The sequence below is a fragment of the Pundamilia nyererei genome, unplaced genomic scaffold (genome assembly GCF_000239375.1).
Source record: "Pundamilia nyererei isolate P.nyererei 1_Seehausen unplaced genomic scaffold, PunNye1.0 scaffold00001, whole genome shotgun sequence".
Taxonomy (NCBI): domain Eukaryota; kingdom Metazoa; phylum Chordata; class Actinopteri; order Cichliformes; family Cichlidae; genus Pundamilia; species Pundamilia nyererei.
The window spans coordinates 6,316,210-6,343,557 of NW_005187402.1; the positions used below are offsets into that span (position 1 = coordinate 6,316,210).

Below are 27,348 nucleotides of genomic sequence, written 5' to 3' on the forward strand. Positions count from 1 at the left end.
TAAATAAATAAAAAAAAACTACCGATGAGGTTTTCCAGTCAATAGAAGAGAGGCAAGTATGCAAAGGATGGTTAAATTAAAATATTAATAATTAAAAACAAAGAACAATTACGACACTCAACACTTCACTTTGTTCAACGGTGAAATTTACAGTGGAACTGGTTACCGAGTAAAAGCGTGTCAGGAGGCCGACGAAAAACCAGGTAAACTGAAGGCAAATCAAAGATGCAGTGTACCTCCGCTCCTCTGAAAAGCAGGCCGTGTGTGAGAGTAATGAAAAGTATATAAACGCGTCATGACAGACGCCTTGTATCATGGACAGTGGGTAGATTATTATACAGATGCATCACGATAAACAAGTTTGGGTCTTAATAGAGGACACGCGTAGAGATCGCACAGGTGTACTGGTGCCTGTGCGAGTACTGTTGGGAGACGTCGGATCACGTAAGAGCACCATGTTGGACTTAAATATATTTATATATATCTATATCTATATAATTTGGAACATTTGTTATTTGTTGCGCCGTTTCATATCACATTTTTTAAAATCAGATAGTCTAATTTTTGTCTCTTTTGGCATTTGTATCAGTGGTCCAGCGAACAGGTAAGCAACTGAAGGAGTAAGAGAAGGCATGCACGAGTCTTGAGTGGAAGCCACACAAACGAGGAAATAAAAAGAAGAGACGTGACTATACACTTCTACCTCTGGGGTGCTCCGCTTCTCGTAAGAACCCAAAGACACTCATTTGTATTAAATAGAGGAACAGTTTGAGGAGACGTGTCTTTGGATTCTTACAGCCAATGGGGAGCTATTGTGGTACCTTACACCTCACAAAGAGCAGTAAGAGGCAGAAATTAGCATCACAGCTAAGGGGAATGTGTCTTCACTTGTGTGTGTGTGTGTGTACAATTTTCAAAGGTCTTTTCAGCAAGTGGTAGCCAGGGATTGGTGTATAGGAGGCTGGAAACAGCGAACATGCTCCACAGTGGAACTGTCCGTCTCCACTGCCTTCATGTACTTGTTCAGGATGGCAAATATCTCATTGTTGAGGATCTGGTACTTCCTGATGCGATCTGCCATCTTCTTCAGCGGCTACGGAAGAAAAGAAGGGATGTATTTTTTGGACTTATAATTGCAAGTCTTCAGCAACAAGGCAAAATTGAGGATACGCAGCAGATAACGTGTACCCACCACATTTTTGATGATCTCGTCCTTGCCATCCTGCCTTTGGACTTTGAGCAGGTGGTAGCAGAAGTCGAAGAGGTCAAAGCGACGCTGCTGTCCCAGCAGCACGATGATGGCACAGCCGGCCCAGTTCAGCCCATCCCCAAAGCACTGCCTGTAAGGACGAGCACAAACAACACGGGGAGGGGGCGGAGGGGTGCGCTTTCATTATGTGATGCACAACTCGAGTTGTGACAAGTCTGCAAAACAATGATGCAACTCTGATGCAACAACGCTCTAATGTTTCCAGCTGCTCTGGCGACACAAGGGAGCAACGCGCCATGGAAAAATCCTCCCTCTGTCTGGGTCCAAACTGCTGTCACATATACACAGCCCGCCCCTTTCAACTTATTTTCAGCAATCTTATTCAAGGAGGGTGATGTAAAGGGTGTGTAGCACAGTGATAGAAAAAAAAATTAATTAAGGGGAAGAAACTAAAGAAGCCACATAGTGTGTATTGAAAAAGTTTCTCCCAAAACTTTTCCACCCCTTTAACTTCTCTTCTGATTTGCCAACTTTAACCTTTTTATCAGAAGAGAAAAATACTGCTGGACCTGTCATATCAACATCTGCACCAAAATGGACCCAAAGAATAAAACAAAGCAGGCCAAATTTAGCTTAAAAAAGGAAAATACATCAACAGCCATCAGAAGCCATCAACACATGGCTGTGGGGAATTTAATTTTCACCATAAAGCAGCCGAGGTCAACAGACACTCTTGGAATCTACCATTAGTTTGCTGATAACTGCAGACTTCCCTTGAATGACTTTTCTACTGTCGCTTGCTGCTGTGCTTTGCAAGTAATGACTTTCTTTGCCAGGTGTCACTTACTCTGCCGTGAACTCGTGCGTGCCCACGGGGATGCAGTAGACGAACTGCATGGCGCTCCACAGGCGGTGGAACTCCATACATTCGTCGACATGCATCACACCATTGGTGGGCGGAGGACCGCGCCACACCGGATCCTGCAGGAAGCTGCGGATTCGCGTTAGGATGACCTCGAACATGGAAAGGCCACAGCACAGGCGCTCTTTGGTCAGCAGGTCTCCCTCCCGCGCAATGGCAATTTGCTGGTAAAAAAGAAAACAGGCAGAATGCTCAAGGATGAAAATCTAAAAGAGAAATCAGACCATTCACTTCCTAGAGAATTTGCCAGGGGATTTTTGCCACTGCTATCCTCCTCTGTCGCTTGCTGCTAGAAACTTAAAGCTGATTACTCAGCTTTTTCTTTCCTCCTCTGAAAATCCGCAGGCTTCTAGTGTAAGTCAGTCAGCTTAAAGGATAACGCTAGGAGAGAGAAGAGAAACTTTCCCTCCAAAAGTCTAAAAAGTCTTTAGAGAATTTAGAAAATTGTGGGAAAGATTGGCAGCTTAAAGAGAAATTTTTTTGAAAACCAGCTATGAAAATTGTGCAAATTCCCTTGAATTATTTATTTATAATCAATAAATAGTTAACAATGAAACACGCCTGAGAAAAGCAGGAGGAAGGGGTCGCATGATTAAGCTGCAAGACTATAAATATGTCCTTTCAGGTCTGCTTTCATGCCCATCAGAGCGGATGTTGAACTCACTTGCGGGGTTCCCAGCCTCTCAATTAGAGGCACGAGGTGGAGAGGGGCGTACTTCGCCTCCAACCGCTTCATCCTCACCTCCAGACGCTCTCCCTCTGTGCGGCACACAAATACCAACAGTTGCGGACGTATTTCAAAAGAAAAATGCTTCTCAGATCATCCCAAACTTCAAACTGCGAGTAATGTAATTTGCACCCGTCTGCTTTTTAATTCACCGCTTCCAAACTTGTTGTATACCTTTGATGTAGACTCTGGGAAGAATGTTCTGGAAGGGAGCGGCGTGAAGCAGGTCACACACTTCCTCCTGGGACTGAGATTTAAGCACAACACAGACAAACAGCTCATTTTAATCCAGGAAGTCGCCCGCTGTTATTCTCTACGGATGCCCTGACAAAGCATGCAGACAGCCATGAGGCGGCTTTTTGCTGAACTTCTTAATTTAAGTGTTTTAAAGACATATTTGTGAATGCCTAACACGAGCTCCGAACCACAGGTCTGTGCTGACAGATTAGTCAACACAATGTCAGGCTTAGGGAAAGTGGGGAGATAAGATAACTGAATTAGAGTTTGGCTGTGTGGATAATGATGCTACGATTATCAAGCAATGATGACAGGCCAATTTTAAAAGGATTATAATTTGTAACACTTTAAGCACAAAATCCCATCTAGTCGGGTTTAGCGGCTCGAGGTCAAGTTTACAAACATCTTAATGAATCGAAAATGTCACGTGGCTCAGTGCGTGGTTTTTTGTTTGTTTTTTTGCCATTAGAGACTAAGGAGCAATTTCAAGCGGTCAGAGCGATCGTGGTGGTGACTGTTTGTCAAGACGACAAGGTACAAATCAAAGAAAGAGCAGAGGAGCAGAACCTCGAGACCTCGGTTAAAAAACAAAAGAAAGAAAAGGGACCGGCTAGAAGAAAAAGCCATGCAACACGCACTCGAATGAACGCACACTTAAGAGACAAACAACACACAACTAGGCTTTTAGTAGACGCACAAGCAAGTGCAGCCAGACAGAAATGGTAAAAAAAAAAAAAAAAAAAAAAAAGAGTGAGATCTGGGCAGCGTACAGGCATTACAAGTGCCCAGAAGTAAAAGACAGTCATGGAGGCAAAAGTGCAGAGTTTAGCACAAGAATGTGCGATCACCTTCTAAAATAGTTATGATTCAATGTAAAAAACATTTCCTGTGACAAATGCAGCTTGATTGTCTGTCTCACTGATTTCCTGCAAGATTACTGAAAGCTTGCAATGTGAATATCGTGAAACGTGTCGGAGAGGTGAAGCAGAAGCAACAAATTGTTGCATTCGTCTTAGGTGCACTCTTCAAACACTCTTTTAGTTTCACCTCATTCTTTTTAAAAAAATGAAAGATGTCTCAGTGCTTTTGCTTCCATGGCTAATTGAAGGTAAACTGCGTGTGTGTGTCAAACTAACACGGAAAAAAAGAGAAACAACAGAAAACAGCAGCCCAAACCAACAAGAGATAAAAGAGCAAACATATTTGGTCATGCTGTCATTTTCTGGTAGCCAATAGGAAGACCTGAATCCTTACCACCTGTGGTAGTTGCCAGCGTGTAATGAAAAACAGAATTGTGTTTCAGAAACGTAAAAAAAACCCTCACACACAATCAGAGATTAAACACTTTGGGGCGTGTGGACTGGGAGCCTGATGGCTTCTGACCGTGGTGTTTGATTTAGCGAGTGAATCAACACCACAAATTGGGTGGAAACCTTCAGGCACCCAGGTTTGTTGGTCACCCACATTAAAACAAGGCAGTCAAGAGAACTTCATTTCAGTGGTCCTGTTTACTGAGCGTGCTCGGAGACCACAGACAGAGCTATCAGAGGAATCTTTGAGAAAGCAGTAGTAACAAAAAAAAAAAAAAGAGAGAGAGAGGGGGGCGGGGGTGTGCAATAATCACATTAAAGCATTATGGGATTTTGACACTTGTAAAGAGAAAAGTCCTACCAGAGCTTGCTCGATGAGCAGGCAGAAGAGGATGGCGTTTCCCACCTCCCTTAAGCTCTGGAAGACATCCGTCTTTAGCTCAGCATACTCAATGATATCCTTAAGCTGGTGGTGGAAGAACTCCAGGATGCCTGGAATGGCAGATGGAGAAAAAGACAGGTGTGATACGGCGCTCCATCTGCATTTTTAAAGATACGCTGATAACATCTATACTCTCCTACAGTCTAGGAAGCAAGCGCCTGCTAATATCTCGTTATGTCATTGATAATCTCTTGCTAGCGGGATGAAATGCGGTGATGTCAGCGGGTCCACGCGGCCTCTCTGACCCACATTTGGTCTGAGCATCGGAGCCTCGCAGCAGAGGACAAGAGGATCATTAACTGCTGTCAGTGAGATCACAGGCAGTAAGCCAGGTACAGACCTCAGGGTACAGAACATCAGTAATCTACAGATTACTAAGCCCTCCTCTTAGGGATATTCCATCTGACTGCCTCTAATCTGCAACCACAGCTCTGGTCAAAATGCATTAAGGCAGGTCACGGAGTGCACAAAGATGTAAGAGATTTAGGCAGGTAGAGGATTTTTTGTGGTTTAATTGGACATTGTGCACAACCCAAATGGCTGAGAACAGTCGTGTTCCTAACTGTATTTTGTAGTGGTTCATATGTTGTTATCTAGTATTGTACTGCTTTCTCCAAGTTATGGCTGAATCTTATTCCAGTACTGTTGAATGTTTCCAAGATCTGACTGAAGCCAGAGAGGCAGTCTGTGCAGGACTTGCTCCAATAGTGAGCGGCGATATCTGAACCTGGAGGAAAATGTGAATTAAACTGCTGTGCTATGCATCAAATAAATAAAATATCTGTACCTATAACCAGCTATAAATAGTTAGTGCACATTTGTTACAGCACTTTTGTTTCATATTTGTTCATTATGTAAAGAATACTGTGCAAAAGCATTGAGCCATGCATTGTTTATTTATATTTGGCTCGAAAAATAGGAAAATAAGTGCAGTGATTAACTGAAACATGTAAAAACACAAATGAAAATTTACTATGTGAGGCAAAAACACAGTGTATAGAACTCTAACAAGCTTGAAAGCCAATTTTTGGTTTGACCACCTTCTTCAACAGTAGATGACTCAACTGAAAGGCCAGACGCATGCTCTCAGCTGCAGTGTCAGGTCTGGTTGCTGGATTTTTCTCCACTTTTCTAGTTTCCTCATTTTTTTAACCACACACCATGTTAAGATATAACAAGTTTTTGGATAAGAGCTCTTTGAAAATCAGTTAATTTGTGCAAAAAACACTATTTTATGCCTGTCAAACTGTGTTCTCTTTGGCAACTTTCACAGACTCAGCTATGAAAGTGTCTTTTTGCCTTTTTGTGACAGGCAGGTAACAAAGCACCTAAAGATACAGTTTAAAATTGGTTCTCTGCTAAGTTCTCTGTTTTGCGCCTTTTATATTGTTAAAAGTGGCTCAAAAAACAAACAAAACATGTCCAACGTTCAAAGCAAAACTCTGATGCATCCTCAAAAAGCGTGCAGAACAATTGCTCAAGAAAGTGAAGCAAAGCATTTTTTCAAAATGAGAGGTTTTTGCACAGTACTGTAAGCGCATTAAAGTAGTGTGAAGTTATTCTGACGCTGTGGTTTTCAGGCTAAATGATCTGCGATGATAAAAATCTCATATTGAATGTGCTAACCCGCAGCCCGTTTATCATACTTGACATATAAACTGGTGCTTGGTACACAGCTTGATGAGAATGGCATTAATTTTGCAGATATATTTCAACTAAAATCGTGGTATGCTGGTGGTACAAAATTTCACAGCAATCAATCAGGTATTGCTCAAATTTCAAGTTTATGTCGGTCAAAGCACCAACCAATATGCAGACCATTTAGTTTCTTTTTCTCTGATTGCCCCCTTATTCAAAAACGGCTTAATTTGACTTACCTGAAGTCAAATAAAGAATCATATTTAAGCAAAGCGAACAAAGACAGCTCATGTGGAAATGTTAACGCAACAAAATGTGCTCCATTCATTGTAATTTTGGGGATTATAAACTCACCTGGGGAGCCGTACTCGTGGCGCGGTAGGCGGCAGATCTTGGGCATGACTTCTATCAGGGTTTTTACATACTGCAGTATGGTGCCCTGTAACTGTAAAGTGACAGAGAAGATGGATAGTTCACAGCAGGAGAGGGGAAGAGAGGGCACAAAAAGGAAGGAGAATAATAACTGTGAGGATCCAGCACACTGAGGGGGAGGACAGCATGCTTTTCAGGATGGAAAATGAAGATAAATACCAGGCTCTTGACAATCTTAAGCAGCTCCTCCATCACCACAGCGATGCCTTGGTAACCAAGGAGGTGGCAGATGGTCTTGAAGTGAGGCGGGCCAACAAAGTTTCTGTAGGAGCTGTATATGTGGGAGTATGCAATGTTGAGAGGCTGAGAGGGAAAGAAGAAACAGACACAATGTTATTCTGAAGCAAGAGGAAGTTTGCTTTACACAAAAAATTACAAGTCTTTACTATAATATCACAGATGGTACCGCACCTTAGACCCATACAGGTAGTAAGGCTGTACGTTGGCTGGCTTGTCTCTTTGAGGCTCCTGGGTGAAGGGAATAGCCGTCCGTACAAAGCTGAACAGAGGGAGGCGAAAAAAAAGGTAAAGAAAAAGCACAAAAGGTAAAAGCAAATAAAATATATTCCTGCAAAACAACAGCGTGAAACTGACCGGTTCGTGGACCCGTTGTAGCAGTAGTTGGGGAGGAAATCAAAGTTGAGTTCCCAGAAGACGTGGAGAGTGATTCGTCCATAGGGGGCGGAGACATTGTGGTTAGCCTCGCGGAACATGGCGTCAAAGCTGTCCAGCGTCATGTGCTTGGACAGGAGGCGGTGGGTTAGCCTGTTAACCTCCAGCAGCCATTCCAACTCCTGTCCAGACATGCAGTGTGAGAAGGATGATGCGCACAGGACACAAAAATAGATTGACGATTTTCACTAGTTTCCCTGATGTTTGAGCTCACCACTATAGAGGTAAGATCCTCGCTCTCAAAGCGGCTGATGGCGTGGTCCAGGGACTTGTACATTGCTGCAGAGATCCTCTGGGTAATCAGACGGTTCAGGTCAATCGAGCGACCCAACAGCTGCGTGTGAGACAACAGGGATTGATGAAAAATACAGTGTGACAAGCAGACTGGTGGTTAAATAAATACAGATACAGCAGATGTGTTTTCATGTTTCTGCTACCTGCACGTGTCTCTGTTTGAGCAGCGTCTCGTAGCGGTTTGATGGAGGATACGGGATGATTACGCCATAATTTTTACACTCAGCTCTGAAGCGCTTGTCTAGGAGGACACTGAAGAACACATGGCATATGAGTTTGTAAAGTCTGCAAAGAGCGCTTCAATATCTGCCAATAACTCTAAAATACTTTTTTTTTAAAGTCACATTTTCTTTTTTTACCTTCCAGCCATTGCTTTGTAGTAGGCAAATATCTGATCTGCTAGCTTGTAGACAAACTGATCAAAGCAGAGGTTTACCTGAGAACAAAGCAAAGAAAATGGTTATTAGATTCAATTCAAAGTATTTATTGTCATGTGTCACGAGAGAAAAAGGCATTTCTCTGTGCAATGAACACCCACAGATGCTGATAAATATATACGATAGAAATAGAACATATAAATACAAATAATACAAATAAATGAAGACAGAAAAGGAGACAGAATATGGAAATTTGAAACAGAGATGTGTGCAAAAGAGCTATAGCTTAATATGCTGGCTTAATATGCAAGATGGCCTGATGTGCAAAAAAATATATATATATTATTACTGTTCAAAAATGGGTCAGCAGTTCAAGAGTCTGATGGCAGTGGGGAAGGAGTTGTTGAGTCTGGATGTTCTGGATTTCACATTTCTGAACCTCCGCCCAGAGGGCAGAAGTGTGAACAGTCCGTGTTGGGGGTGTGTGGGGTCTTTGAGGATTATTAGATTAGATTTATCCCTTTAAATTTCCATGGGAATACTCCTAATGGTGGCTATTAGAACTTACCTCAGCCTCGATTTCATCATAAAGGAACTGTTTCTTGAACTTGGTGAGAGCGTAGTAGCCACTGTCATTATACAAATCTAGAGGGTACAGCACATACCTGAGAAGAGATAGTGGGAGTTAAAATACTGCTCTTTTTTAAAGTCATAATCAATAAGTGTTTAACTGATCTACTTCTTACTCCATCATGGAAGGCTCCTTGGTCTCCAGGATGTGGTCAGTGAGGATCCACGGCATGGACATCTCAATGGGGAACTGGATTCTGCGGCCCATGGTGAGCTCCAGGAAGAATTCTCTGAACCAGAGCTGGGACAAGTCACAGCACTGCTGCAGGGCCTCTGTGTGACAGGACAGTGGCAGGAAGAAGGAAAGAAATGGCAGAAAAGATTGGCAAGCATTAGAAATGTTCGCTCTCATTGCTCTTCCGTTGCCTCACAAAGGAAGCAAGAGTAAAAGCTGTTAATAATGTTAGCTGATGCTGTGGACTATTCATTCACTTCTCTTCTGGTTTTTCCTTTGACAACTTGGTCTGTTTGAACTTTCAGAATTCCAGCTTACCACTAAAGTTGAGCAAATGTGTGAAGAAGAAGGACTGCTTGTGGAAGTCTTCTATGGCTGTGACTATGGGTCCATCAAGGCTGCTCCGCAGAGTCTTCTTGGATCCACTCTTGTCTGCTATTAGGGATTCCAGCATGGTGCGTACCATGTACAGCTGTGGAGGAGAGAGACAAAGGTTAAAATATAAAAAAGTGGAAACCTCCTTTTTACCAACCTGGGTGAAAAATGAAGCCAGTATAGAAGTGTAAAAAGGAGCCACTTCCACAGGCACTAATGTACAAACAGATGAAACAGAGATGCAGGCTTTAGAGCCGAGCGCTGATAACAAGCCAGATGGTGTCTCTCCCCTTTAGTTTGGAGGACGCGGTGTGCGTGTTTTCCAAAAAGAATTAAGAACTTCGATTAATCTGACCACAAAACCTTTATTCGGTGATTATGAATGACTTTTGGCCTAGAGAACATGCTTCTGGATCGTGCTCTTTTTTTGCATGATTGCACTCTAACCTGCAGATAGCAGGTTGCAGATAGTAACTGTGCTCACAGACAGTCATTTCTGGAAGTGTTCCTGGGCCCATACGGTGATTTCCATGACAGAATCATTCCTGTTTTTAATGCAGTGCCACTCAGGGGCCCAAAGATCATGGGCACCCAAGAGCAGATGGTCTGCCATTTTTGAGACTGGTGATGGCATCACATTCAAAATATGCTAAATTTTTTTATGAAATAATAAAATGTTTCCATTTAAACAACTGATATGCTTAAACAGTAGTGTATATAACTTTTACACTCATTGCATCAGACGAATATGAGTGCACAAAAGCTCATGTGACAAACCATTATTACTCATTTGAAACCTTTATGAAACATGACTGTCAGCTGCAAGAGAATTCAATATTAATGAATCAATGGTACGGAAGTAGAGGAAGCAAGAAGAATGAGTTGAGTAAAGTTTGACTTATCTGACTGTCTTGTTTCACTTAATGCACCTTATAATCCAAAAAATACAGTTGCTTCTACCTTCCTTTAGCATGTCCAGAAGTATAACGTTTGTGCGATGGTTAGCATCTTCCACTGCCTTTGACGTTGCAAAATGGTTTGTCAACATTTTTGCGTTTGTTGGGGATAAACTTACAAACATACAGTGCAGCACTTCAGAGTCACACTGCTAGCGATCAAAGATTTATGTAAATTTGACAAGCTGAACGCATTCTGTACTGTACAGGAGAGACGGCACGGAGGAGACTGATTGACAGTAGTCTAGAGCCAATCGGGAAACAGAACACAATGCACTGTTAAAAAAAAAAAAAAAAAAAAGCATGCAAAATTGCACAAAGAAATTCCCGAAACAGCAAGGTGAACCTCGTTATAGCGAGGGACCACTGTAACTTGAGGGAAAGCTTCATTTCTAATTTAAAGATAACACCTTTACTCAAACCCACACCCCAAATCTATGTATTTTAAAAAGTCATAACCTTCATGAAAATGTATCAGACTCCAAACAGTGTCAGTTTCTTTTAAATGGGAACACCGTGCAGCATAACTCACGCAACTCTCACACCACATGTACATTTTCAGGTTTTGCAACTGCTAATAGGAAGTTAAGCTACTTTAAAAATCTCAGTAGTTTCAAAGATAATACATGCAGATCTAAATGCTTTCACTACAGACTGAACACCATTCTTTAAGCACCCTGGTCCGTTTCACGTCTCACCTGTGTGCTGGAGGGTCCGACGGCTCTACGAGGCACCTTGATATCAAAACCGCCTTTCGGGTCCTTCTCACCCCTCAGACAGGGGTCATTTGGAGGTTCCCTGGCTCCTTCCCAGTCACAGACAGTTTTTCGAATAGCCTGGAGAACGCTGCAGAAAAATGTAAAAATACTTCGTCTGTTGTTTAGTCTGAAACAAAAGAAACGGATGCATTTGTGATTGCATCATTTTTATACCTGATGAGAACGTTCTTCTTTTTGCGTACAGCCTGGCGCAGAGGTTCTCTAAGGGTCATTTGGGCAAAGTCCTGCAGAGCTGCATAGATGGTATTCCTAATGGCCTGGTTAAACACAGACTCCATTCGGCCCATCAGAACCTTTGGGACACATAACATCGTTTATTGCATCACCTAATTTTAATGCCGCTTTAATGTCAATTGTGCAAGTTGCATTTTTGGAAATAAACTAGTGAAAACTATGCTTGTGTCAAACCATGCACTCAGCTGAAGTGCAAAAAAATATCCAGATAGTGAACATCAGTGAGAGTGCTACTCATATTTCAATAATCTTTTACCTGCAGCCCTTTGATCATGGCAATGACCTCCACCAGGGCAAACTTCTCTTCACTGGTGTAGTTGTAACGTGTGGCTCGCTCATACTCCTCCGCCGTGCCTGGACAGTCCTTATTACAGAATTTATCCGTGGGATGTACCAGTTTCCATGAGTACTGAAACAAAGGAGAGCTATAATTAGATCAAAGCCAGAACAATAAATAGCAAAAAAACAACCCACATCATACGTCCAAAACCCACTCATATTCACACTGACGGCCCCACAAAGCATTTTCCCTACCCACACAGGGATGCAATCAATCCCACGCTTTACTCACAACTTCCATGACATGCGTGCTCCACTTAGACAGCAGCTGCAGACCCCTCAGAGCCAGGTCGAACAGCTCCCTGTACTCCTCGTCTGACTTCTGGCTGTCCAGGCCCGAGCCGGTCACCACTTCGCTGTTGCTGTAGCGCGCCAGCTCGGAGATGAAACGGATGTGGTCATCCCTGATCTGCACCATCTGCTCGCACAGGTTGTACTGCGGAGAGATGCTGCTCTGAGTGCACGTCCACCTGGGCACAGATGGGAAAAGAGGGTTGGGAGGGAGTGTGTGGGAGTTTGGTCATCAAGGAATTTTACTTCGGCCTGTAGTTGTAGTGGTGGAAAAAAAAAGAAGAGTAACATCCAGATTTCTGTAAATTACACCGGTGGATGGGTTTGCTCACTTGGACTTGTTTTCTTCATAGTGTGCGCTCGTCTCAATGTAGCGTGACAACTCGATCTGCATGTCTCCAAACAGCGGCACCACTTGCAGCTGAGAAACAAGAGTGAATGCCTCACTTCGTGGGATAAACACAACAAAGCGTGTAATGGGAAAAAGAAAACGCTTAAAAGCCCTTACTTTGAAGAACTTGTCGATCTTGCTCAGGTTGATCCTCTTTTTGGCATCTAGTTTATAGATATTACTCACATTCCCATCCATCAGGTACAGACCAAAGCCCATAACCTGTCAAAAAGAAACGGAAGGGGAAAAGACAAATTGGCAAAAAGACGCCAGAAAGAGATAGTTTCGAAATGTTGCGAGCTGGCGGCAGGTAACGATGTCAAACACGCGCTTACCTTAAGCAGCATGTGTTTCTCGCTAGGCGTCAAATACATTTTGTTCTCATAATAGTCTACACAGATGTTGACAATGTCTGCCAAAAGCTCCTCGTAGCCGGGAATCACCTCCAACTGTTGATGCAGGCACTGCACGGAGAAAAGCGCGACACAACAAGTCACCTTTAGATAAACAGTAATGCACTGACAACACAAGAAAGGAGGACTCACTGTACCCTGTGCGTACGTGGGATTAAGCATCAACAACAACACAAATAAAATAAGATCGAACACAATTCAAGAGGACCAAAAACCAGCAATACACTGAGCCGTAACCCCGGCAGCTGTTAAATCTTAATAAGCAGACTTTCAATGAGAAACTTCCTGTCGGGTCAGCGTTCAGCAGGTTAAAGGCTGATTTAGGTGAGAACAGCCACACTAATTACATAACAGCTCCTCTGCTCTGACTAACATTCAGGCAGCAGCTCTGTGACACCTTGAGTACAGCTGTGAGTCATTCATTCGCTCAAGTCATTATCCTGGAGCAATCCAAGTCACCTGCTGTACTATCACCAGGATATTTAATTGTATTTGCAATAAACCCCCAATTAAAATGTCTATTTTCACAAAGATGCACTAAAAAAAAACAAAAGAAAGATGGAACCTAAGTCATAGTCTTTTATTAGCCACGCATAATCCCTGCACTGACCTGAGTGATCCTGTTGTGGTTCGCTAAAAACATGGAGAGATTCTGAGACTCCTGGATGGACTGGGGATCAGCCATCTTCCTCAAGAACTGAGCTGCCCTAGAGGTAGGAGAAGAGAGGAAAGTTAGTTTGGCTCTGCAGCGTGAGAAAAAAACAAAACAAAAAACGTACATTTGAATCTCTTTACTTAGGGTTCACTACCGTTTGTAGGCAGAGTGATCATTCTTGACGCTACACTTCATATTCTTCAGTTCGTCCAGCACTGCGAACATGTTGATGAATTTGCCCAGAGTGAGCAGATAGGCCTCAGACACGAAGTCTTTCCTCCTCTCGGCGTGGCACAGACGCTTCACTTCGCTACAGAAGCGTTCTATGGCTTTCCTCTGATAAAAAAACAAACACAAAACCAACTGATTATCAACAGCTCTATTAATAATGAATACATATGCATAAAAAATGTTTAAAAACCCTCCTTTGTCTCTATAGACATAAACATACGTTGGTCTGTTTAGTGCTTTATCATAGAGTTTCATTGATCTAGTTTATGTAATCTTAAAGTAGGATCTTACCTGGAAGTACATGAACTTCATGAGCTTGGTCACTTCGGGCTCTAGCACTTCCACCGTTTTCTCGTAGATCTCCACTCGGTTGGGCTGCTCGTTGCATTTCACCTAGCAGACACAAGATGGTGCCATCACACAGCCTGATCTCACAGCAACAGTGCACCACATGTACTTTCCCCCAGGTAACATATTAGCTGCTCCGATCCCCCACGACCCCACCCCACTCCCATCTTTTTGCTCCGTTTTCCCAAAAATCGCGATTACTAAACATTTTCGTTTAAAACTGTAAACGTCAGTTTTGGGGAACTTTGTTACATGTAACAATAAAATCATTAAGGTCACACTGCAGACCTGCGGGGTGTACTAGGAAACAAGATTAGTGAGGTATGCTCAGTTTAAAGTTAGAGTTCTTTCTCTCTCTCTTTTTAACCCGTCTACATCGCCATGGCAACTAACACTGAACGCTGAGCAGGTCCAGCTTGCGTGGTCCTAATTTGCTGCTCAGTACAGCAGCTGACAGGACAAAGATGAGTGAATCGATCGGCCAATTTGTAGACTTTTAATGCTTAAGAATATCCAATGTGTGAAATTGATTTCACTCTCATCTGGCCACAATTTCCACATCTTCAGAATACAGGACAGAGTAAGTCCCGACTGTAGCGAGAGCGACTTAGCCATAAACAGCATCAATGAGGGCACACTGAGTAGGACAATATGAACATACAAGTTCGCTACATTTGAATGATTTTTTACAGCATCCTCCCACCTTGATTTATTTGCAGTGTTTGAAGTTTGACTTTCTTTTAATAGTCTTTATATTTCCTTTTCTCACATGTTCCTCTGGGAGTTAAGTGGGCAGCACTTCAGGGTCAGTTTATGTGAGCGTGCACAGAGAAAGTCTGAACAAACAGAAAAAGCCGACAACCACCCGCTGCAATGCCTCTGACTGGGGTTTAAGGTTTCGTTGAGCCAGCTAATGTAAAAAAGCCTGACTGTGTTGAACTTGTGACTGCACCCCTTTGTTAAGGCAAATGCTTTGCAGTCCAATTCGGTTTGAATTTTTTACGTAACAGGGTGGTTTCTGATTTTTTCCCCCCTTTTTATTTATAGCTAAAAATACAGCTGTCAGTGAACCAGAAGCTCAGCTGCAGGCGGTGTTGTTTCTGCTCTGTAGAATCACCACCGCCTGCAGCTGAGCTTCTGGTTCAGTGGCTAAAAGGTGCAAAGTTAGGCAACCCAACTACCAACCCACAACTCAAGCCTGGCAACATCTGCATTTCATACGGCCTTTTTTGGGTAATTGTTCCTTACAGTGAAAAGACAGTGTGACAGCTTGAATAAAACTCTGTTATGATGGTTTAGCATTAGATCTAAAGGTTAAGATGTGAGGACAGGAAGGAAGTGATCATTAACCTGGGGAATGGCTCTGGAACAGCTTCTCCATGTGTAAAGCATCACAGCATATTCATGTCCTTCCTCCAGCATCTCATTCTGTAGAAATAAACAGAACAAAGACATTTAATTCCTCATGCACAGCTGAAGTCACGCCAGGACTAGATACCTCAACAAGCTCAAGATTATATCTGCACTGCTGTGAAAAAGTATTTCCCATCTTCTTTTTTGCACATGCCACATTTTTTTTTGTTTCAGATGATCAAACTAATTATTTTATTAGACAAAAAGAACCTGAGTAAATGCAAAATACATTTTTTTAAATGATGATTTTATTCATTAAAACAGTAAAAATAAAAATGACCCAACCGTACCCGGCCCTCTGTGAAAACCTCCCCTCCCCCATTAACTGTTAACTCATTAATTAACTGTGAATTCAATTTCACATGCCACACCCAGGCCTGATTACTGCCAGCTCTTTCGAATCAACAAAACACTTAACTATAACCTCTCTAACAAACTGAAGCAGGCTACAAAAATCTCATCTAGCAACTCATCAAGCTTTGATCTCTAATAAAATGAAGAACAGATGTAAAACACTGAAGTCTGGACGGGTTACCACGTCATCTGTAAAGGTTTGGGACTCCAGTGAATCACAGTGAGAGCCATTATCCACAAATGGAGACAAAACTTTAAACCAGGCAACCAAAATTACTCCAAAAGCGCATCGATCACTCATCTAGGAGGTCACCAAAGAACCCAGAACAACACCTGAAGAACTGCAGGCCTCACTTGTCTTGTTTAAGGTCGGTGATCATGATTTAAAATTCAACAAGAGGAGACTGGGCAAGAATGTCACCTGTGAGAGAGTTCCAAGGTGAAAAGCACTGCTGACCACAAAGAACACAAAAGCTCGTCTTACATTTGCCAAAAAAAAAGCCTGGAGCACTGTACCCAAAATCATTTCCCCTAGGGATCAATAATGTATTCTGACTCTGATTGATGATCTCCGAGACTTTCGAGGCGAAAATCTTTTGTGGGCTGGCAAGAAGAGAGCTGAACTTTGTGGAATCTTTGAGTGCCGTTACATCTGGTGTAAAATCAAAGAGAGAATTTCATATAAAGAACATCACACCACCAGTCAAACGCAGTGGTGGAGGTAGTGTGATGGACTGAGGCTGCTTTCTTCTTCAGGATCTGGATGACTTCAACCCATGAATTCTTCTCTCTACCAGAAAATCCTGAAGGAGAATGTCCAGCCATCAATCTGTGCACATTTGGGATACACAGCAGGACAATGATCCAAAACACGCCGTAAGAGCACCTCTGGGTGGCTCAAAAACACCAAAAACAAAATAAAGGTGTTGGAGTGGCCTAATCACTTAAACCCAATTGAAATGCTCTGGCATGGCCTTAAACAGGCCGTTCATGCTTGAAAACCCTCTGATGTGCCTGATTTAAAGCAGCTCTCTAAAATTCCTCCACATTGAGGTGAAAGATTCACTGCCAGTTATTGCATACACTTGATTGCAGTTCTTGCTGTGGCACAGTTAGGGGAAGTTTAGGAGAACTGCTTCTAACACAGGGTCAGGTAGGTTTAGATAGCTTCTTCTTCCCTAAAAAACTGCAGTTGGTATTGACTCAGGTTATTTTTGTCTAACATTAACATCTGTTTGAAGTGTGACAAATAAGCAAAAAAATAAAATAAAAGATATCTAAAAAGATATCTGGAAGGGGGTGAATACCTTTACACGGTACTATATCTTAGTAACAGACATTCTGCAAAGCTACTAAACACATCACACATCTCAGATTAAACCCACATTGCAGGACTTGATAAATATTTTAGCAGGGAAACATTTCATCCTCTCAGAAATAGGAAAGACAGATTCCTCCATCCCTGCGGCTAAAGGACGAGTGCCCCCAAATAGCCTGGCCTCAACCTGAATGTGACTTCCTCGTTGAACCGGTTAAATAAAGCTCTCACTTCCCCTCTTCGACAGTCACATCACATTCTCTGTTCATTCACAATCAGGGGAGGGATGTTTAGTGCTCGGCTGCCTCTCTGATTCACCAGCGTGTGAGTGGAATTTGTGTCTGCAAGAGTGTGCGTGCGTTATTTTTATGTGTGTCCCGCCACAGGCCGAGCCAAATGATAATCAATTCACATGAAACGAGGCTCTCTTTAAGGGCACGAGGCTGCTTCCCACAGTCTGCTTTGATTTTACTGAAAGAGGAACAAAAACTACTGAGTTGAGACCACAAAAGACTGAATTTCACTAGTTAGCTATTAAAGGAAAAAAAAAAACAGTGGAATGGAGAGCAATCCCATGGTGTTTATTTTAGTAACCAGCGCCGCAGGTCTCACCATGCTGGAGTGGACTGTGGCTTGCTCGATGTAACGGGCGATGCCAGTCACAAAAGCATTCCTGTCTTCAAAGTTGGTGTCAAAATTTGCCTGCCGAAGGAGAGACAAAAAGGGGTCAAAAGACTGTACACTAAAAAAGACCAATCAGCTGGGGACGATGGTGGGTGGCAGCGGTGGCGGCACTGTGAACCAGTGCGTACCTGGTACATAATAGAGGAGGGAGGGGGTTCAATGCACGGCTGCTGGTCCGGGAGCGGCAGCTCCTCCAGCAGGTCCACGTTGGACAGAGCATCCTCCAGGGTCACGTGGGTCGTCATGGTAACGAGGTGTCACTCAAACAACGCCCCAGGCTGACATAGAAAGAGAAAACAGAAGGAAAGATAGGAGTTAAAGAGGCACCGCAAAAAGGAGGAAAAGTGCTTTTGTGATTCCCAAAACAGAAGGTCTCACACGAGTACTTCCTACTGCAGTTTTACACATATATGTCGGCAAACGGGTCAAAAAGTTACAGGTGAAAATGACTTGGTCAGTCACGACACAATACTTTTTGCAATCCGGTCGTTAAGTCTGACGTCACTAGCCGTGTCTGGGCCTAAACTCCGCTGCAGGTCCATATATCAAACGATCACTATGGCATTACTGAGAGTTGAAAAACTGTCTAAAGTCTTTCATCTTTAATAAAATGATCAGCGTTCTGCTCTACCAGGTGTAACAATTGAGCTTAACATCCAGGCATCCATGAAAACGGAATTTATGACATTTAACGGAGTTAGAAGTTAGCAGGAAGTTAGCTCGCTAGCTTCCATCTAAATACAATATAGCACGTCCTGACTGCGGGGTTTTGGAAACAAATTAAAACGTACAGCTCTGCTATCACTTCCAGCATAAATGAAGACAGAAAACTAAACAGCAGTGACGTTTGTAGGGTTACTGAAGTTGGGCTAGCTGGTATATAATGATGTGCTACGTGACCGCTAGTGACACAGCTATGCTAGCATAATATAAACAAGCTAACTTTTTTTCCACTCGATAAAAGTTAACGTGAGTGTTCTCGGTGGTCAGGAACAAATGTAATCGCATGGCAGGATGCTGTAAAAGGACCAAACTTCAGCCAGGAGAACAACTGAGATAATCCATCCACAAGACGAGGTTAGTCATTCATATACTGCTGCATGGGCTGGGCTGTAGTTACATCCTAAGGTTTTAAAAACTGAGCTTAAATAAATGATTAGCGGTAATAAAAGCCGAGGGAGGTCAACAGTGATTACTGACTGTTTTAGGAGCTTTTTGAGATTAAATAGAAGAAAATACATAACATTAAACATGTTAACAACACAAAAGCCATATTAAACACAGACTACTTTAGGTCCGTAAGTAGGATTCGTCACGTCATCACTTAACAATCGGATAGGCTCTGTATTGCACTGACATGTACTGCAATTTGGGGTGGCTGTAGCTCTCATCTACTGATGGGAAGGTTGGTGGTTCGATCTCCGATCTTTGCTCCGCCAGTCTGCATGCCAAATATCCTTGGGCACGATACTAACCCCAAGTTGCTCTCTGGCGCATCAAAGCACTTACATAGAAAGAGCTTAGAAAAAAGTGTTTGTATAAATGGGTGAATGAGGCATGTTGTATAAAACACTTTAAGCTCTCAGTCCATTTATTACCTTTTTCAATTGTAAATTACATCCTTAAAGTTATATTTTGTGAGTAACCGTTTTTTAAACTGTGAGTAAAACCTGCCATAACACAGAATCAAGTCTGCTATCAGTCTACGGTTGCATGGGGTCAATTATACACTCTGTCAAGCTAAATGTGTCTTTTCTATTTGGCCTGATTTATTGTAATTTTGCTAAGGTAATATTATATCAGGAGGTGAGCCCTCTTGTTAGTAGAGTAGTATCCCCAGAGTATTTTCATGTATGTGTTTCTTTTCAAATAATAATAATAAAATATCAATATTTGGTGTCCTCGATACAAAAAACCCAAACTGACACGTGATACTGTGCAGCAAAATGAACCTGGGGTGCTTGTCTCAATCGGACAGAAAAGTCAGGGGACAACTGATCAAGAAATTACTGAATAAACAGATAAAAATGAATAAGCAGGTTACACTCTAGCAATTCAAATGCATTCTATAGTCAGATACTGCAGGGTTAAAGGACACATACACCAGACACTGTCTTAGTATGTCTAGACAACTTCATTTCCTCCCATGAAGCCCTGTTTTGGTGCAGAAAGTGTGTGCATTCACCCTGCACCTGTATCACTTGGGGGGAAGAAAGGGGAAGAGGCCCCTTGCAGTTTCCTTTTTGGCTTTTTGCTTGACTAGAAGAATATCTGAAGAGCATAATTCATGAAATGCCAAGACCTGGAAAATGCCATTGATCTGGCAAAAAGCAGAAAACGCTTCGAAAAACAGTGAAAGTTCGACAGCAAACACAAAAACGTGTTATCTTGTAAATGCGGCACTGGCAAAATCTGCTTTCCTGTTAAACTCTCAAATTGCTGGCAGCTTTGTACTTTTTTATCAATTCAAATAAATATCAGGTGGTATATATGAATGCATGATTACGATTTCACACTGCAGGATAACGTTAAAAACTACACAGTCACAGCCAGCACAAGCAGAGAGGAAAGTGTGAACACCAAAATACAAGAGAGGGGAAATTGAAAAATAAAATCCTCCAACAGTGGGAAATGGGAAGACGGGACAACTTTAAAGTAAATGCAGAATCTGCAAAACCGTCATTTCGTGACGAGAAGCCTACATAATGAGTTCGCCGGCTCTTGGTCATCGGTAATGGTCGCATATGCAGGCTTAACCAATGATCACAAATGATCTGAATAGAAAGTGGGTGGGGTTTCCTGTCATATCAGACTGTGACATTTTTTTCACATGGTAGGCCACCAGTCAAACAGCACCGAGTTCTCAGACCTCACCCAGCTTCCAAAATATATGCACACACAGTAAAGATACTTTATATGGGTGCTGCAGCTCTGTATACAGTTTACACTGCAACACAAAATAAATTAGAAGAAGAAGAAGAAGAAAAAAAAAAAAGAATGTGGCACAAGTGGGTAAACGGCCACTTGGCCTCTTTAGTTAGCGCTTGTGGATCAGACCACACGGGCTTTCAAAACTCAACCTTTATTTTGATCTGAACTAAAGACCCATAAAGTTTCGTGAGTGTATGTTGTGGTGTTACAACACCACAAAAGGAAAAAAAAAAAAAAAAAACAACAACTACCAACCTTCTGTCACTATTGCAGTACTTCCAGCTACAGCGGGTCTCATCAATATCAGATTTTACCATGATCAACACACGTAAACACGTACACAGATAAGTATAATGATTACTGGATGCTAAATGTAGGTTGTTCCACTTCCCGTTTCTGCTATTGTGTGAATAACCGCTTCTTTAGTTGATTATCGGTGACATCATTTTCCATTATGGTATAGAGTACCACTCATTTGCTGAGCGCTATCGCCCTTTAACTGCTCTTTTTGTTTCTGTTCCATAATTTTAAGTATGACGTTTAATGTGGACACGGTGGTTGTGAAACAGATAAAAGCCGGCAGTGTATCAAGGATGGATTTTGTCATCTTGAACAGAGTGTTTCCTGTATTCTTTACACTGCTGTGCTGCTTTACAACCTGGATGCGCACACTGTCTGATTCTTTTAAGACCTGGCTGGTTATTTATAACCATTCGGCATACAGAAAATGAAACACGCAGCTCGCTACAGGGGCTTTGTCGGGCAGACAAACGCGCTCAGTGCTGCTAAACTCCCATCTGTGCATGCAAATACAGACGCGCTCTAAAGCCTGGGTTGGCTGAACAAACTTTCCCACCCTATACAGGGCTCTGTTAAACAGTAGGTTTATCTGTCAGTCTCTGTGTGTATGTGCATCTTCGCCCAGCAAAAAGGGCCCCTTCATTCCCTTCTGGGCACTTGGAAACCTAGTAGAACAACCAAAGAGGGACAAATGAGGCAACGAGACAACAACTCGCTTCACAAAACTCACACAGTAATATTCCCTCCCCCCCGCCGAGTTCACGTTATAACTGCAGCCTCTATACATGAAGAGCTCTGGTCTGATGTCTTCGTGACAGCACTAAACAATGAGGTGGTGAGAAGATCCCAGAATATCATGAATAAAGCAGAGGAAAGGAATGAGATGCAGTCAGAACATGGAGCATGATGTAACAGGCAGAAAAAAATAATTAAAAAAATATGACCACTCTGCGCTGCTAGGCCTTTGTGTAATACATCTTGCCCGAGAGGAAGACAAAGTGAGAGAAAGTGTGTCAACTCCAGCCTCGCACCACTCCATGGGATCTCCCACCCAAGGCTAGCTTTGTAATACACGCAATAAGACCATATGTGATCAGCATTGAAGGCAGGCACAATACGGATCTCGAGCATTTAGTCACGCATGCGATCATTTAGAAAACGTTCAGCGACACCAACTAACTCTGCGGCTAAATGTGCGTCCCAGCAGCGTCTGTGCAGAGCATCCTGTGCAGGGGACGGTGTGTGGCTGAGGTATTTCACAGGCTGGTTGTCATTTCTGAAAGCAGCACAAGAAGAAGAAGAAGAAGAAAAAAAAAAACTGCTTTCATCTTATGATTTCTGTGATGTCATGCTTGCAGAGATGAATATAGACTAGGGAAAGAACAAGAGCATGCCTCGCATAACCATCAGCAAGCTTGGAAAGTACAGACAGCAAACGAAAAGTAAACCAGGTGTATCTAGTTGTATTTATGTTGGCAACTTTATGAAAATACATTTGTAAGTGGTGATAATAATAACTTCATCTGACTGCTACAGTTCCACAACAGCTTGCGCTGCTTCCTTTTTCTTTGTCTAGTTCGTTATTTATATCTAGACTCATTGTCTCGCTGTGTTTCTCAAATCAGTCAACTGCAAAATAGTTGTACTTGTACCCTGAATCACTGAGCTGTTTCGGGCAAGTAACAGTTGTGAGGTGGGACCTGCACATATTGTTTTTTCCTCTTTGGATACGTCCCACAGGATTTAGATCTCGGAAATCTGAAGGCCTAATCAACAAATCGGACTCTTGCAGAGCAAATTGTTCTGCTAAAGGAGAAAATGTGCTGAATGCTGTTGTCTGCCACAATGTTTAGGTAGGTGATGTGGAAAAATGAAACTCACATGAGTGATAATGACCCCGAGGTTTCCTAGCAGAATGCTTTCCTGATGATCACACTGACTTATTCCAATATTCTAGCTTATGGACCTATATAGCTTTCCCAGGTAAACACTGCACACATATAGCCGACCACATGATGATTAATCAGAGCAGCCCACCATTGGCCACTTTAATGCTCACATGCTTCCTGTGAGCACAAACAGGGGTCAGCATCATGGCCAGAATTAAGTTTCCAGCAATTTGTGTTTCAGCTCTTCACACAAGTAAGCCTTTCCTTCCAAAAAAAGCATTAACGAGCCTTGTTACCTGACAAAGAAACTGCCGTTTCACCAAGTTTTTGGTTGGCACTAACTACTGCACACCAGGAATACCCCACAAAGCCCTCTGTTTAGGAGGTGCCCTTAATTAGTCTTCTAGCTATCACAATTTGGCATTTGCAAGTTCTTACTGTTGACCAGTTTCCTGCTTCCAACACATCTTTCACAACGGACTACTCAGTTGCTCCTTAATATACTGTTTTCTGAAGAACTCTGGAGATATAAGGATGTTTAAATATTAATTTTAACCAATTTAATAGAATGGAACTGGTATGAAAGCAGCACATTGGTATTGTGGTTTCCACTATTGCCTCACTGACAGAATGTCTGGTTTGAACTCCAATCTGGGGCTTTTCTGATTGGTTCTCTCCAGTTACTCCAGCTACCTAACCCTAACCCAAAGGCATGCTTGGGTTTAGGTTAATTGGTGATTCTAAAATGACTGTAGGTGTCTCATGTCAAGAATCAGCCTTAACCTGTTTCTTGCCCTATGACAGCTGGGATAGGCTCCAGCCCCCCTCACTACCCAAAAGCAAAATAGATAATAAGCTAAAGGATATAATTCAATCTTCCCTTTTACGTTAAAGGGAACTGCCTGGTTGCACTCACAGCATAGCTCTTAAAAGGAGAAACGGGGATGAGATGAGTTTATGAGTCAATTTTAACCACTCATGATTTATTCTCAGCAGATGGTTCAAACAGGGATGTTTTAGACAGCTCCATTTCTAGCTTTATACTGGTTTAGACCACATTAGCCTGGCATACAGCTGGTAACTAGCCTTAGCAGTTCAGACATCTCTCTGTGACAATAATAGCGGGATGCTGTGGTGGTGTTTAGATGTGTTTTTTCTTCTAATTTTAAAGCATGACAAACATGACCATGACCGACTTCACAGTAAATGATTTGATGGTTTTTCACTTCAGGTGGCAGTAAGCCAACTTTCGTAGAAACCAACCTTGAATTCACTTCAGTAATGTTAGCACTTGAGTTGCAACTAATTATTATCTTATATAATGATCGTAGCATATGTACGTATTAACCCTCTTAGACACAATTGAATCTGTAACTTACTATGTAAACTGTCTATGTTACCAGGATTATTAACATCTATGTAGCTTTTGGGAACTTTTTTTTAATACCAGTCAAATCTTTACAAATTATAAATGTAGGTGAAGTACCTGACCTGAAAAATGAACAACATTATATGTATGTTGTTGACATTTCGTGTATGTTACGTGTATGTGGCTGACATTCCGTGTACTTGTTAGTTGTTGACATTAGATGTACGCTACATGTACGTTGTTGACATATGTGTATGTTACATGCATGTTGTAGTTTTTGTAAACACATTTTGCTTAACAGATTTTAGTGCCGTGGTACTCTGGGTTCATTGGAATGTATATCTGTAAATAAATGTCAATCAAGCAGTGATGCTACTAATGCCAGTAATTGATTACTTTATCTTATGCAATGAATATGGATTTTGCAAAGAAGACAAACAATAAACCTATGTATTTATCTATTTATATTTTAGTGTATATGAACAATACTTTTTGCCATTTGACTGAATACAGTGCAATCATGAAAATTAAAAAAAAAACATCATAAATTAACATATGTGTGTGTTTTAACACATGAGCGAGGTTAGCAAGCTAATATTAACAATAATACCTGAATTGCAACAAATTATTCTTATTAATACTACTACTTCTACTTCTACTACTACTGACAACAATAATTATTATTATTATCAATCTTAGCAAATTACACTTTCAGAGAAACAAGAAACACTCGTTTTAGTCAGTCAAAAATGTGAAGTTTCCCCATAAAACTATCACAAACCTAAAGAAGACTCTTTTTTTTTTAAAAACAATCCTAATTTTACCTGACTATTAATGGCACCGGGTTTCATTTTCATTGTGGTTTTAATTTTGCAATCCTTAGTGTAAGCAGAAGCAAAGCATCAAGATTCAAGCATTACATCACTGCTTGTGGGTGAGGGTCTGGCATACAGATTTACAGCTCAGAGAGTCTGCAGCAATGGCAGGCTTACATTTCTACCCAAACTGGCAGGTTCGTCTGTAGGAGAGAAATGGAAAGGAAAAACATCTGGGTTTAGACTAAGCCTGTCTGAGACGGAAGTGGGTGAACCTGTCATTTGAGCACAAGTAACGGCCCTGCCTGCCTGCTGGTGTGATAGCTGTAAAACAATCCTGTGCATCTGGCCGTGCTGTGGCCTGTTAGTCGATTGGAAAGAGGGGAGAGGACCTTTAAGGGGAAAAAAATTAAAAAGCCAGAGCATCGTCGTGAAATCGAGCAATCTGAAACACCAAAACGTTATTTTTCGACATCTTTCTGTGTCTGTGCAGCGAAACGGTTGTTATCAGCTCAGAAAACCGTGGAGCCTTACGTGCTCCATCATTCATCAGTGCACTTGCCACACAGGCACCCTCTCCTCACCCCACCCATCTCAGCGTGAGCTACGATGCCGATGTAAGCTAACGGGGATCCCATTCATGTGCCACAATTATCCACGATAAAGCGGGGCGCTCGATCCCAATCAAGTCCCTCCTATTTACAAGGATCCCCCTATTGTTACATTTGCGCACGGACAGATAAGTAAAGGGAAAGGATGTGAAATGCTTAAAGGAGGCAAAATAAAAAGAAGGGGGGAAAAACAGCACTCCAGTCTCCAGCCATCATCACTACCCAAAGCACATCACCAGCCCCGTTCATCTTCTTCGCTGCGTCTGCATCCATCGCTACTTTTTGCCACATACCTGAAAATTGCATGTCCGTCCGGCGACAAACTAAATCGGGCGGACCGTGTCGCGGTCTGCGACGGCGAGCCAATGTTTCCTAGGTTTTTATTTTCTTTATTTTCCACGTCTTCTATGTCGACTGATGCTCTAGTTTCGCCCAGTACCAACCCGGTGCTAATCCACCCCACACAAAGAGCAGAAAATGGCTGCAAGTGCATTTTCTTAAAGAGACAGTCACAGTGGAGCACAGGCGATGATGAGAGGAGCCCCGACATGTTGATTCGCTTCATTTGAGCTAGTTTTCTGCTTAAAAATACTTTGGGTACGGATAAATACACAATGCGTTTCAGGCTTTTAAATTGACAACATCAAAAGCTGTGGGTATATGTTGTATGTATAGGGAAACTGAGGGTAACCTCATTTAAAGGAGGCGGTGGTAAATTCTTAGTTCTCTGTATGAATTCTAATTACATGATAAATAGGATATAGAAAAAAGTAAAGGGCCCTACTTCACCCAGCTTGTACTACTATTTATAATTATGAATTCAAGTTGCATGTAGTAGCATGTAGTTAAATATTATTGTTTATTATTTCAAACGTATGTGTTGAATACAGTACTTTATAATGACAACATGCTATAACCTTGATTCCAGAAAACTTGGAATGTTGTGTGAACTGCTTAAAGACCACAGAAATCCCATTTTCACTTGCAGATCTTATAAACCTATTTTTTATTCACACATCAACATAGAAAACATATAACATGCTTAATTTGAAAAAATTGCTCATTTTAAGCAAAGAAATCACAAAAAGTTGCTCGACATTCCTGGGTTTGATTTGTAGTATTTTCCATTTCATTTGACGCCAGATGTTTTCATATAGAGAAACGTCTGTACTGGCCAGTTCTGCACCCGGACTCCTCTACCATATGTAGCCATATGTTGTAATTGAGTTGCCTTGTGTTGTGTTCAGTATTGGCTTGATGAAATATGCGAGGCCTTCTTTGAAAAAAAATGCTGTGCAGAGTCTTTAGTCATTCTTGATTTTTTTGACTTTCTTGTAACCTCTTAATGTGGTCTTGAGTGATAGTTCTTCAGGCTTTCTGAAGGTCTTTCAAAGTTTTTCTTTATACATTGGCTGCTTTAACACTTCAAGCATTTAAAAGCCACCAAGGCACTCACAATGAACAATGAACCAACATTCATTCTATCTGCAAATAACACACAATTTAGCAACAAATCAGTTTTAAATTGTATCTTTAGAACCTGAGAGATGTGCCTGACCCTTCAGCTGATCCATCTACTTGACACC

The 27,348-nt window shown here is 41.9% G+C and overlaps 1 protein-coding gene across 2 annotated transcripts; it reads right to left on the bottom strand.

Annotated features, from left to right (window-relative positions):
* cyfip2 (cytoplasmic FMR1 interacting protein 2) lies at window positions 1–26,232 on the bottom strand. 2 transcript variants are annotated; one of them, XM_005719572.1, is made up of 30 exons: window positions 26,056–26,232; window positions 17,976–18,125; window positions 17,776–17,865; window positions 15,429–15,506; window positions 14,022–14,123; window positions 13,654–13,835; window positions 13,455–13,551; window positions 12,767–12,895; window positions 12,549–12,653; window positions 12,373–12,461; window positions 11,982–12,219; window positions 11,667–11,819; window positions 11,330–11,469; window positions 11,096–11,243; window positions 9,385–9,538; window positions 9,008–9,164; window positions 8,830–8,926; window positions 8,244–8,320; window positions 8,028–8,136; window positions 7,805–7,924; window positions 7,513–7,712; window positions 7,330–7,417; window positions 7,078–7,221; window positions 6,841–6,931; window positions 4,768–4,898; window positions 3,034–3,106; window positions 2,797–2,891; window positions 2,058–2,296; window positions 1,193–1,340; window positions 1–1,093 (listed from the first exon to the last, which is right to left on the bottom strand). In XM_005719572.1, the coding sequence occupies exons 2-30, from the start codon at window positions 18,090–18,092 to the stop codon at window positions 926–928; spliced, it is 3,759 nt and encodes a 1,252-aa protein (XP_005719629.1). In that variant the 5' UTR covers window positions 18,093–18,125; window positions 26,056–26,232; the 3' UTR covers window positions 1–925. The 2 variants fall into 2 exon arrangements, with proteins under 2 accessions (XP_005719629.1, XP_013764134.1); XM_013908680.1 differs by lacking the exons at window positions 1–1,093; window positions 1,193–1,340; window positions 2,058–2,296; window positions 2,797–2,891; window positions 3,034–3,106 and adding an exon at window positions 3,117–4,353.
* Window positions 26,233–27,348: the final 1,116 nt, after the last annotated feature.

Coding starts and splice junctions, on each gene's coding strand:
- cyfip2 (XM_005719572.1), bottom strand. CDS start 18,092: ATGACGACCCACGTGACCCTGGAGGATGCTCTGTCCAACGTGGACCTG. Junction 11,470..11,666: donor CCATGATCAAAGGGCTGCAG/GTAAAAGATTAT, acceptor TGTGTCCCAAAG/GTTCTGATGGGCCGAATGGA. Junction 2,892..3,033: donor TCCCAGAGTCTACATCAAAG/GTATACAACAAG, acceptor TGTGCCGCACAG/AGGGAGAGCGTCTGGAGGTG.